Source organism: Nesoenas mayeri, assembly GCF_963082525.1.
Source record: "Nesoenas mayeri genome assembly, chromosome: 9".
NCBI lineage: Eukaryota > Metazoa > Chordata > Aves > Columbiformes > Columbidae > Nesoenas > Nesoenas mayeri.
In genome coordinates, this window is record NC_137557.1 from 25,869,389 (window position 1) to 25,883,146 (window position 13,758).

General features: G+C 40.5%; 1 protein-coding gene across 1 annotated transcript in view; it reads right to left on the reverse strand.

Moving 5' to 3' along the window:
• Nucleotides 1-13,758, reverse strand: part of SPHKAP (SPHK1 interactor, AKAP domain containing) — a gene marked incomplete at its 5' end in the record, with an annotated part of 97,641 nt that overhangs the window by 8,882 nt on the left and 75,001 nt on the right. The window contains 4 exons of the mRNA XM_080349993.1: nt 2,481-6,216; nt 6,496-6,751; nt 9,712-9,846; nt 12,648-12,707. Of these exons, the coding sequence (XP_080206119.1) occupies nt 2,481-6,216; nt 6,496-6,751; nt 9,712-9,846; nt 12,648-12,707 (4,187 nt within the window). The remainder of the gene's footprint in view (nt 1-2,480; nt 6,217-6,495; nt 6,752-9,711; nt 9,847-12,647; nt 12,708-13,758) is intronic.

The following is a 13,758-nucleotide window of genomic DNA, read 5'->3' on the forward strand; positions in this document are numbered from 1 at the left end:
GCTGGACCCTCTCCAGCAGTTCCCTGCCCTTCTGGAACTGAGGGGCCCAGAACTGGACACAATATTCGAGATGTGGTCTCACCAGGGCAGAGTAGAGGGGCAGGAGAACCTCTCTGACCCACTGACCACCCCCCTTGTAATATACTCCAGGTACCATTGGCTTCCTGGCCACAAGGGCACAGTGCTGGCTCATAGTCATCCTGTTGTCCACCAGGACCCCCAGGTCCCTTTCCCCTACTCTGCTCTCTAATATGTAATTTCCCAACCTATACTGGAACCTGGGGTTGTTCCTGCCCAGATGCAGGACTCTACACTTTCCCTTGTTAAATTTCATCAGGTTATTCCCCGCCCAACTCTCCAGCCTGTCCAGGTCTCTGATGGCAGCACAGCCTCTGGCGTGTCAGCCGCTCCTCCCAGCTTAGTGTCATCAGTAAACCTGCTGATAGTACACTCTATTCCCTCGTCTAAATATCATAGTGGATATCTCCCTTTGCCACGCTCTTGCTCTCAGACAACTGAGAAGCTGCTGTGTTGATGCTGGATGCTAGGAGGAGAGGCAGCTCCCTGTGCAGGGAGAAATGGACTTGTTTGCCTGAGGGCCACTGCTCTGCCAGGTGCCCAACATCTGTCACATCAGCACCCCTGTCAGCCCTGACCCTTGGGTGCAAAACTCACCATCTGGAGTAATATCGAGGCACTGAGTGGCCAGTTTGCAGGGTAGTGATGTTTTTCAGATTTTTTTAATACAGGGCAGGTAGCACCTAATGCTTGGTCCAAAATGTGAGAGATTTTTGTGGGCTTTGTTACTTGGCATTTTGGGTTTTGTTTGATTCATTATGCAATTATAGCTCAGACTGGTGATGCTTTGAACTGACAGTTCCCTACTTCTGAACAGTTGGTTGGAATGTTTTCTGTGTATCTGTGACAGTACTGGGTCTGTTGCTCAGCCTACGTACAAGAAACAACTACTTTTCCTTCCTGAAAACCTTTCCCCCCTGCCTATATGGTGCTGTGTTTTTTTCCTTCTCTCTCTTTTTTTTATCCTCCTAATTGACTACATGTATGTTTGATATTTTGCCTGGAGTCCTGTGTGCCTGTACCTACAGTAGCAATTAATTTCATGCAGGAGGAGTGGACCAAAGCAATCAGTGCTGATGCTTTTAAATCTACATTATATGTATTTTTAGGTTTTTACTGACTTCCCATGGTCACTTCAGGAACTCTGCATCAAAAGCAGAGGAAAAGTTGCTACTAAAGGGCCCACAAACTGCATGAAAATAACTTCATTTTCAAACAGTCAAGTTTCCAAATAGGCAGATTTCTAAACGTATCTTATTAAAAGCAGGTTGTTCTCAAAGGGAGAGGAAGGTTAGTGGGGGAGAGTCAGTATGAAAGAACAGTGACACAGTGATAATTATCTGCCTCAGTGCTGCCATACATAGGAAAGTACATGCTTTCCCACTTCAAGTAGAGCTTTCTCAAAGGCAAAAAGGGAGCACTGCCTGGAATAAAATGAGCTACAAAATGGTTTCTAACACTAGCACCTGCACTCTTTCTAACCCTCTGAGATAATGGGGTGCTGCAAAGCTCTGAGTGATTGGCAGTTTAGATACCATTAAAGTAACAGATATGATGAAGAAGTATAGCTAAAAATAGGCAATGCCTTGAGAGAGAGCCTTGCTCTTAATCTCATAGCATCCACAGTGATCCTCTACATTTGCACTGCACTCTCCTGCTGGGCTTGTGCTTTGCCTTATACAAAGCAAGTTGCAGATTTGTCAACAAAAGGAGTAGAGCTGTAAGGAGAGGGTAGTAAGCTGTGGTATTAACTCAATGAAATTAAATTAAAATGACATTTTATTATTTTCTCTAAATTCTGCCAGAGAAATATTGAACCAAAGGAGGTGAGAGGTACTTTTAGTTATTATTTTATTTCCTTCACTAAAGAATTTTTTATTACTTGTAGCTCCAGACTGGAACACAAAGCTGAACTTCAAACTCTCAGAAGTCTGGTCATGTTTCCAGGTACGCAAAGCGTTAGTTATATGGACAAGCATAGCCAAGAACTACAGGTCAGATTCTGCTATCTTGTCTTTTACTCTGACACTGATTTATATTTATTTATTTACTTGTTTCTAATTGAGATCTCAGCCAGTGCTAAATCAAAGTTCAAACTTTGTCCATCTTTCCTGTCTTGAATACAGAAGACTTAAATATCTGTATGGGGAAAACTTACTTGTCTGTGCAGTATTAGATTTGAATCTCAGAATCATAGTATTGTATTCAATGTAAATTTGCCCCAGAAATCCGCACTGTTTATATACGACTGGGTGATTTTATGCCATTAGAAACCTGTAGTCAGAACTTAACTTGTTTATTTCTTTAGAAGTGTTTCTCATCTTCTTTTGTCAAAATAATTTTTGCTTGGAAATTAAAGCAAACTCCAAAGCAATGAGCTGATTGGCTGTTTTGTCACTTACCTGTTCAGTAGGGAACTGGAGACTGTGTGCTTTGCATCAAAAGCTTCTGGAGGCTTTTCTTTGCTTTGATGTTCCGTTCCAGAAGGGTCACATGAAGTGAAAGACTCTGAGTCTTTATCTGGCTCATCTCGCTGATCAGTTTCTATCTGAATTAAAGGCACTTCCCTGTGCTGACCTGCAGGGAGGCATACAGGGCTCTTCATATGCTCTTTTTTCTCATCCAGATTTACTTCATCCCTTTTGGGTTTTAACTGAATTTGACTTGCACTTGGGGGATGTTTACTTTCCAAGATGTGTTCTCGGCTTGTGTAATCAAAGGAATCCTGCTGGACAACTATTAAATTTTTACCACTTTCAACAATATTTGCGGCCAGTCTGTTTGCATATTGTTCCACGTGTGGTGGGGAATCACTGTGAAACTGGTCTGCCTCTGCAGCTTCTGCCTCGTCTGCTATGATTTTGTTCTTGCGCATTAGAGATTCAATAGAACTTGCCCATGTCTCATGAATCAACATATCTGTTATTTGGTCAGCCTTGCATCTTTGGTACAGACAGGAGTCAGACTTGCAAAGACCCGAAGAAGCCCCGGTACTGACGGGCTGTACACTTAAGGAATCTTGGTGATGGTGGGCAAATCCATCTAACGAATTTGCCTTAACTGGGATGTTAACCGTGAGCCTAGAGCCTGATGATCTGCTATCAGGCATTGATGACTGCCTGAAGCAAAAAGGTGATCGTAGAGAGGGTGGTAGCAAACTGCTGCCCCAGTCCTTTGAATTCCGAGGGGAAGATGCGTTATCTTTATTTTCCTTTTCTATTTCTCTTAGCATATACCTATAAAACTCTTCCGTTATGCTTTCTGTGCTGGACTGTTTGGATGGGCAACTTGGTCTTACATTAAGATGCCCGTTTTTCTTGGCTACCTGTTGTAAGGCGGAAGTTAAGATGTTGTTTGCATTTTTTCCTGCATAGTAATCCAATAATAAATCAAAACCTCTTCCTTCATTTTCCATCTGGTTCACCATAAATCTTGAAAATTCATCTGTAATGCTTTCACAACTAGACTGCTTTGAGACAGAACTTGTCTGGCTCACAGACTGACCAAAGGTGTTCATTAGGCTTAGGGTATTGAAAGGGGCTTTGGAATCTGAGTCCTCCTCTGGTATGCTCTCACAGCTTGAGGCCTTGGCTCGGCTCCATCTGTCACAGTGCAGCCTGTTCCTGGGGTGGTTTGGACCTTGCCAGATGCTGTCGGCCATGGAGAGTTCAGTGAGGTTCATGATCTTGGCAGCCACTTCATTTGCAAAGATATTGACTGAATCTGGTGTGTCCTCAAGGTTTATAGATTCATCTACTACCCGATTCATCAATCTTTCCTTTAGCTCAGGATGCTCATCTGTTTTCCTTTTGATCTCACTAAGTCTAGGTGCCCTGTGCTTCCGAACAACTGAACCATTAGCATGGGTTTCCTTTTTTCTTTTCATGGTTCTGCATGATAAACTCTGGGTCACCAGATATTCATTGCCTCTCTTCCATGCACAGAACCATGGTTGCTTTCCATTTGAATTTTCAAGACAAATGGCGGCTATTTCTGTTGCCATAGAGACAACTGTTTCTGCCAATTCTTCTGCAAAATCTGTTATACAATATTTGTCCCTTGAATGTTTCACCTGTAGCACAGGCTGAGAAGGAACCAACACATTATTTCCTAATAAAGACAAGCTAACCTGAACATCATTATTTAGTCCAGCATCACACTTTAGCTTGGCCTGGTTTTCTGTGTTCATGGTGGCACTGGAAGACAGCTGTTCTTGAACGCCATGCCTGCATTCATCATTTACAAAGGTGTTTTCTCTGTCACAAAATGATCTGTAGTCTTTCTTCTTATGATGATTGTTACCTTGATTTGGAGATTCGCAACAGTCTCGTGCAGTTCTTTTCAGATATCTTTTCTTGGGAGATGTCTTTGCATTATGCCCTGTAGCTCTGCTTGTGGGTTCTGAACTCAGTGTGGCACTTTCCTTGGTGTTTACATCATTCATATTACTTTTCCTAGTGTCTGTGGCATTTCTAGGATCTTTGTTAGCACTAGTGCTGTAAGAGGTACCAAATGACTTAACAGCAGAGTGATCAAGGTGGCCACGTGAAGTTTCATGTGCTGTTGCCTGTGATGACCATCCTTCTGCTCTTGTTACTTTCTCTGCTTTTGTACCCTCGGAAAAGAGAGGAGAACACTCTTCAACTTGTCTAATGTCGTTCATTTTCTTGCAAGTGAAATATATTATATTAAAAAGCAACTCATTTGCAGTGTCCATGAAAATGTCTTGTGTACTGGAGCCATTTTCTGAACAGGGGTGTAACTGTCTCTTCTTTCTAACCGCTTCAATAGAATGTCGTAGAATAATATTGGATAAGTTTTGTGCAAGCTCATCCCTGATTACTTCATCATTGTTTGGAATCCGTGGTCTTGCTGCAGTTTCAATAATTTTTCCATTTATGGATTCCATAAAATGCCCTACATTTTTATATGTGTTGGGTTTTGTCAAAATTGTTGACGTCTCTTTGAGAAGCGCCTCTGCAATGCTATCATTTAGCTTTTCCATGCTGCTTCCTATGGCTATGCTGCAATGAAGAGTAACAGCTGCAGAAGTCTGAGCAGCAGACAGAAGTCCACTCGAAGCTGCAGGGTACTTCTCTTCCTTTGTTTCCCCCAAACCACAGACAGCTACAGCACTTGCTACTTGAGTCATGCCACACAGTGCAGATGGAAATGAATATTCTGTGCCAGCACAGTCATCGACTACCTGTGAAGGTGCTGTGTGTAGCTCTTCATTTCCAACCGCTTCACTTTTAGAGTCTGTGGCTTCTTGATCCCATCTGAATTTTTCTGCAGCCTGGGGACTGGAAATGGTTCCGATAACAGTGGCTGCACAAGCCAAAGCCACTTCCAGTGCACTCTGGCCATGTCCGTTTGAATGTTCTTCCTCAAAGTAATCTGAAACTTCAGCAGAACTTTCTGATTCAGTCCAGTGGCACAGGTTGGGGAAGGCAGACCCTGGCCAGTCAGATACATTCTCAGAACTGTCTGGGCTTTGCACTATGACAATCTTGGGGAGTTCATTCCAAGATCGGGAGCCAGATACATCATCTGACTTACAGGAGCTTCCTACGGAGATGCTGATTGCTGCCTCCTCACTAAAAGTGGGTTGAGACTGTGACAGTCTAATGAACGCATCTTGAAGAACAGATTCTGCTAAATTTGTGGCATACTGACCTGTAGTTGCCCGCTCATTTTGCAAGGGAGGATCAGTTTTCCCAATACCTGCGCAATTTTCTCCATCTGCCTTACTGTTGTGTATCACTGTCGGGTCATGCAGAGGCTCCAGCTCCTCTTTAGCCATTTTGGTTAAAGATGCATCTTCTAACATGCACACTAAGTGGGAATTTTCAACCTCACTAGTCGAATTAGTAGTACTAAAGGATGAAGTAGCTCTTCCAGCTAATGCCTTCTGCCACAGTATTTCCTGGTCTGACTTATCTTCAGGTTGTAAGATGTGCTCTTCAGCCACAACATTCACCACTTCAGAGATTCCAGTAGCTGAATTATCTTTATTAATGCAGTTCCCTTCAAGAATGGATGGCAGCCTGGCTTTTCTGTAGTGGAGATTTTCAAATCCCTTTCCTTTATTTTTTTTGACATCTGAAGATGCTTCTGAAACACTTAATTTTTCATGACCTATTAAAATACAAATAAGAAATTAGTTTTTGAAGACTATTCCGTAACTTTAGAATCAGCTACACAACTGGGGAACACATTACTGCTCTGTAAAACTACTGCACAACCATATATCCTTGGCTTTGAATAACAATTTAAAAATATGAGTAGCTGTTCATTTTCTAAACTACAAATAAATATATGCATGAATTAACATCAAGCGCACTTTCTGCGAGCATTGCCATGGCTGTTTCACAATACTAACAACAGCATAATTATGATCAGTCCTGTCACTTTTACCAGTTTTATATTCATCAGCTTCGTTGTCATCCTCGAGGTGCTCCGATGCTGTGAGGAAATCTTCCTCTATTGAGGACACTGAGCAGTTTGTGTCATCCTCGGGCTTTAAGACATGAGCTTCAATCTGCAGCTGTCTCTCCTGAACAAGCTCAAGTCCAATCAGAAACTTGTTTATTTCAAAAATGATGCAGCTTGTGCTGTTTTTCCTGTCCCCCCTCGCACACTGAACCAGGCAGACATCTGCCAGCCAAGGACACTAGAGGGGAAAAGAATCTCAAATAGTTATTTAATTAAAAAAACGAAACCTATTTTAAGCTTTCCTTTCTATAAATATCTCAGGAATGTTCTAGTGCAAAGATGCAATACAATTTGTCATTTAGATGTTTGTAACACAGTGTGCAGTTACATATATACCAAAATAAGACTGCTTGGACTGACAGCTTTTGTTATACAAGCATTTTAGTAGAGAACCCAGCCATATCACAGGAACATCTTTATTTTGTTGAAATTACCAAGTTGTTTGTTTTCAATCAACTTCTTCTAATGACAGAGATGTACTTGCTTTTAGGCATGTTGGAGTGAGCCATCAGACACGCTGTTATGGATGGTCTCACATCACCCAGTATTACCTGTTTCTTGAGGGAATTGTTTGTGGGCATGAATTCCTTTTCAGGATACTGTCTTTGTGTCTTTTGCAATGCTAGATTGAAGGCAGCCCTATAAATACTGCCTGGTGAGATTGTTAAGAGCAGGTCACTTTCACACATTCATACAGAATATTTTAAAATAGCGGTTTATTTTGTTTCTTTGGTCTTCTTCTCATTCCTTGTGCACCAAAAGCCCCGTTATTTCAGACCAGTACAACCTCCCACTGGAAATGGGGCTCCACTGCACGCTGTGCTGAGCCTTCCTGTAAAACTGTGTCACCCAGAGAAGCTGTACAATTAAGTTGAAGGCTGGTCAGAAACTGAAAGGAACTCTTGTAACACTCATTTTGTTGATATTAAAACTGTTGGATATTTATAGAACAACAGATCTAAGTTGATAACTCTGCATGGAACTACATTTGTGGTGTGGATGTACTCTGAAGTAAAGCCAAGCTTTTGCAGCTTGTGATCTTATGCTTTAATTCCAGGCCCCCAAGAAGGAGCCAGCTTGAGTGAAACCAACTTTGGATTGAGGCAATAGATTTTAAGCTGTGCAAAAGATGCCCCAAACCCCCTCTGCATTTGCACAGTATCTAGCATAACATAACCCTGTCCTAGAGCTTTTGTCTTTGAGTGTAAATATCTAGTAATACAGGGAGTGGGATGAGTGTTTTGTTGGGATAGCATGTTTTATTAGCCTGCTCTTCCTGTCTGTCTAACAAATGTGTCTGAACAGAAAACCAGATAAATTAATGTGTTAAAAGACAGGCAGAAAAGACAGATTTTTTTTTCAATTTTTTTGAACTGGTTGCTAAGTAATCGTTGCTGAATCAGACTTGACCATACCCTGCATCGTGAAAAATGTTATTAGAAACAGATGCAGCCTTAGATCAAACATTTTCCTGCTCTTTCTTCAGTCTACAGTTTGCAGGGTTGTGCTTGTGAAAAGAGCTGAGGGGGAGCTGAATAAAAATCCTTATATGAAAACTATATGTTTCTCTTTACAAATGAAATTATCTGGAAAGCCAAACAAGGACAAACATAACATGTCTGGCCAATACATCACACCTACTCTCAATGCAAAGCTTTACCCATCTTAGAAGACAGAAATTTAGGTTAGTTCTCATGTGTCTCTTGCCTACACTCTCTCTGAGAGGGCTGCTGGTCTCAATGGTACAGCCTTGTGGAGATGGGGATGGCTTTGGGTACTCGAGTTGTCTTATCTGGGCCTCAAAACACCCTTGTGTGTATTGCAGCTGGTTTTGCACCCCCAGAAGTGTGTTTTGGAGCTCCAATGTTCCCACCACAGGCTTGTACTCTTGGTTTTTTAAACCTAAGTTCAGTCCCAAGTTGCAAGAAAGCTCAATAACCACGCAATTACTCTCTTTAAAGATCAGCTTATTGGTATAACATGAACATCAATGATCTTTGCAATACAGCTGTTTCATGGCCTGCTTCAAGAAGATATTTGTACACAACTTGATTTCAGTGAAAAAAAGTTTTATCAGCAGATAAAACATGAACATGCGTCTCCAGTTTTAAGTTTGATGAGACGGTTTTGTACTCCAGAATAGGTCTGCAGCTTTAATGAAACTGTCCTCAATTCATGCTTGGCCAAATGAGATCAGAATCAGGCTGAGAAATACTGAAGTATTTTTCATTCTCTTTCTGTCCACATATATGAACAGGAATAAAGAATGATAAAAATGGAGAGGAAGAAAATGTTTTTTGCTACAATAAGGACTTAAGCTTCTGGAACTTTTATATTAAAATGCCTTTAAGTAAATGTTATTGTTTGCTTCTTTTCTCTATGTGGTGCCAGTAAGATGAATTCTTGGCCTCCAGATCACAGATAGGGAACATTTCATTGGCAATAATGGGAGTGAAGGAGTTAGCATGAGAACTTTGCCTTTAGCTCCTTTAAATGTTAAGTTCTAATTAATGCATTAATTACTTTTTAAGCTGACAGAAGCTAAATGAGGTATCAGCTCTGATATTGTTAGTATAGCTTGATATTTTCCATTGTCACATTCAGGCTTACAGTGGCCTCTAGGATCTTCAAGTCATACCATCAGTTCTTTTCCAAGGTGCACGCGTGGGAGAAGACGGGTTGGGATCAAGAGTTGGAAGTCGCAAGACTTCACTTGAGAGTCTGCAGGAGCTGTGCCCCAAAAGTGTTACATTTTTCCCTTTCCCCCGCTGTGCTGCCCTTCTGACTCTGCTATTCTTGAAATCTGGGCTTATGAATCATTTCTGCCACCAATGCTTGTCTTCCCTGAAGGATCAGCTGCTAATATGGCTTAAAGTATTATCAGCTGCAACCCAGACATCCACAGGATCTAGAGGGAATAGCAGGATTGCTCTCCTGTCCTCCTTGTCCCTGCCCTCCTCACCACACAAGCTTAACAGACTTTTGTTAGACCCTTTTTCTTTTGTGTGTGTGTGTTTGCAAACTCCCACTCATCTTTTAAACTGGTGCAAGGCCTTTGCTTTCAGCTTCCTTTTTCTTTCCATTTTCCAAATTCCTTGATAAGTGTGATGTGATCTTAAATATGAGTTTGATTCCTACCTGGGGAACTTCATAATCAGCCTGAAGGTTTCCTGATGCTAATCCGCTCAGGAGGACTATTTCATTTTCCTTTGGTGGCTGCACGTTCATCGAACTGATGAGTTTGGGGAGATTTGGAGAGACGCTGATCAACCTCTGCAGTATGAAAGACAGATTTTGCTCTCAGGTAATGAAGTCTGAGTTGCACCATTATATTCATAAATATCAAAATGAAATACCACTTATAGGCATCACTTTAGAACACTAAAAATAGAACTGGCAGCACTAAAATGCACATTCTTTCTTTTGAGCCACTAGGCAAGACAATGGCGACAGTATAAACTTCTGCAAAACTGTCCAGTGGGACAGTCTGTCATCTCTCACACTGTCATGTGCTCAACAGCTTGGTTGTGTTTGTGCACCTAAATGCTTGGCTTTCCTATTAGGAGTGAGTTCCTAAGAGACTGGGAACACTCCGTCTGTTATTGTCTGAAACAGAAAGGATTCATTAAGTATGGTAATGAGAACAGTGCAAATCTTCCCGTTTTCCTCTAGGCACATGACAAGCAAGAAGCAAAAGGGAAATTGACTTGAAATTGCTGATCAAATTGATGTAATACTAGACCTGGAATAACGGAAGTATTTAATACACAGATGAAATATGCATTTCTTTGCTGTTCCGCTGGATACCTTCATGACTTTCCATTTGTAATGGTGCAACCATTTTCTACCTGTTGTATATTTGCTAGAGACAAAAGTGGTAATAGTCATAATGTCAATGATGCTATGTAACATAGGAGATCTGTATTGTGATACTTCTAGGAGTCCCCAGTGATGTGCAGGAGGCATCTGTGCTCCTTTATGTGCAAAGGCCAGCCCAAAAGAACAATACTTACCCTAAAGAGTGCTTACAACTCTCTTCTGCCAAGGATCTCAGTGTGCTTGCTTTATGAACAGGGAATCACGCATGATCCCTTACAACAAAAGTAAATATCACCTCCATTTTATGCACAGACACAGCCCATCAAAGGAATGCAGATCTTGGGCACCCAGCCATATGCTTTAGTTATTATGCAATTCAATGACACTTCATTGTTTCCTTTTAATTTTCAAAATAATAAGTTTGCAGTACTGTTATTTTTCCTCAGCATGAATTAGATATAATAAAACTTTTTGGCTTAGCAAATCTAATTCAACTTTGGGGAATAATTCACTTTTCAGTAGACTTAGCCTCTTCAGATGAGGCTAAGTATTTATATTTGACATAACTAAATTCAGTGCTTCAATTCAGTTTGACATTTCAGTATAGAACAAAAACGTTCTCATACTTTTCTTTTTTCAAATTATAACCTTTCTGTTATCACACACATTTATCTATGTATCTCTATTTTTCTACTGCTTAAATTAACACATTTTATCAGATTTCATAGATAGGAAATCGTGGCATTTTGTATATCTTTTACTTCCTTTCCTTTTTGTTCAGAATAAAAAAGGAAAAGTCTGGAAGGATGATGATTTTACACCAAAATTTAACTCGTTCCAAGGCTCAAAGGGTAATGCAAAAATCCTTACAGTATGTATTAGTAAATAGTTATACAATTCATATGAACAGTAGCTATGTTAACATCTTTAAAATTCTTCTGTGAAATGCTTTCACCACATCAGTGTATTGAATAAAAATCCACCCCACGCACTGCTTATTTACACAAACTGCATATTATACACAAAAATTGTGATGAGTGAGTTTCCTCTTAGAGAAGGATACACAGTACTTGTGCTAGTGGTGAATTTTTATTACCTATGCTGAAAATTAAAAGAAAAGTATCATCTCTCAGTCATGGCCAATAAATGTGTTGACTCTGTTCCAGAAACTACCTTCCTAAAACGTGGCCGAATGTTGCAGTCTCTCCGTTACAAGCCCCCAGTGCTCTGCAGGGAGTGCCAGCTGTGGGCATGTCGGGGTGCAGCAATTTGGGGTGCAGTGCTCTGGGAAACCTGCAGGTTCTGCAGTGTGGGAAGAGTTGGGACTGGGAGAGGTGCCCGAGTGGTGAGTGCATCGCTGCTGCGCAGCTGAGAGGTAACGATCGTGCAGCTGCTTTTAAAGTTGTTTGTGCTTGTGAGCAAGTGGTCTAATCTCCTGGCACTGTAAAGGGTAGCTACATAAAGCTAGTTGCATTTGGCTTTTACAGATACCTAGCTCTAAGAGTGAGGGAGAAACTTTTGGTATTTCCTTATGACTTGCTATAGCTCTTGTTCCTTAATAATCACTGTAAACAACAACAAAACCATGGCTTATTAGGAAACAACCAGTTCTTCTGTGGATTCAGTAACATTAAAGCTCTCAAGCTGTTCCACACAGTTAACCTGCTGATTCAACAGAAAAATAATTTTGCTGCAGGAAGCCATATCTATTTTTGACATCTGAATTTTCACAGATCCAGGATGCAGAAAACGACACAGAAAAATGGTTCCTGCGAATGAGCCACTAGCAGGAGGCAGCAAGGTCCCAGCATTGGTTGTCCTCCCATGAGCTCAAAGTGGTTTCAGTAAACTAACTGTAGTGGTTTACTGAGGAACTCCCTGAATATTGTCAGGAGATTCTACCTTTGTTCACTTACTACATATTGCTGTCATACTGTTGTGTTCATTGTAGGCACCTGGTAAGGATAATGAAAATGAGCAGATAAAGGAAGATGTAAACTCAAAACTGACACTGGGCCATATCTTTAAAATGTGACTTCCTCAGATATTTGGGGTTTTTTGTATGTATTTTAAATAGCATATCATGATGTGGTGTTTGTCTTGGTATTTGTAAAATAGCCAAGCTTTTCTTATTTTCTTAAAAACACAGGGCTGGCTTTGTTTCGTCCATAGGATTTTGATCTGGGTTTGTATTTGAGAGTCCTGCTACACCTGGCTAGACCCACTGTGCATGTTATGAAGACCTAATCTGTTACCTGTTTCACTTGCTCATCGCTGCAATCATCTCTGTTTGCATCTAAATTCACAAAACAAACCTGTAATAAGAGAAAAAGAAACAGCAGTTTATAAAGTCATATTGGAACGGCAGCAACCCTTTTAAAGTCAATATATGTTTCTTTTCTAGCCTTGTAGCTGAATATGTGAAATCTTTTCCTACTACAAGAAAGGTTGGAAGGTTAGCAAAGAGAATAGCAGACTAGATATTAGGAAAGGAGAAAAAAAAAGGAACTAAAGTAAGAGTCATGACTTTATCTGCTTTGACAATTAGCTTGTGTGAAGAACAGGCAAATGTTGCCAATAAACTGTAATACATAAGATACTATAAAATACAGATGAAATGTAAAAAATGCATTTGATTGTGTATCAGATAAACTCTTCATGGCTTGCTTTTCCAATGACGACTTCTTTTTAGACTCTTGTTGCTAAATGTTTCATAAGTGCAAGTGCTGATATATGTACAAATTGTGAGATGCTTTTAGAGTTTTATCCACATCACAGAAATACTGTAGTTTTTTTCTAACTTCCTGGAGTTCCTAAGTAGAAGTTTTAGACCTTATAGAAATATATATTTTTAACCTTGGTTCATGAGCCCATATGCAAGCAGAAGTTTTTAGCAGTGCTAACTGGGCACTACGATAGGTGGCAGAACAGCTCACTTTTTAGTAAGTCTGTATGTGATTCATTGGGAAGCATTGCTTTCAATGACAAGGTCTTTTGCCCTTTCTTTGATCATTATGGGTTTCAGCAATGCTTTAATGGTAGTGTCCAGGAACTTCAGAGCTAAAGACCATTTCATTTCTGAAGACATTTATTTTTTAACATGACTGGAAGGCCATTTTCTATTTTTTCACAAGTAAGAAAATCCCTCCTCCAGCTTTATTTCTGAGTTAGAAGCAGGAACTCAGAAGCCAGGCTGAATGTCCTACTTCTGAGCGCTCTGGATATCACTTTAGAAGTTTGTAAGAGTTTGGTGTTGTCTTGATTTGTCTTGATTTAAACGAAAACATGGCACAGATTCAGGGCTGGGCTGAAGCCAACACCTGATTCCAAACAAATTGCAGATCTAGAATTTACCTTCTAAGAGAT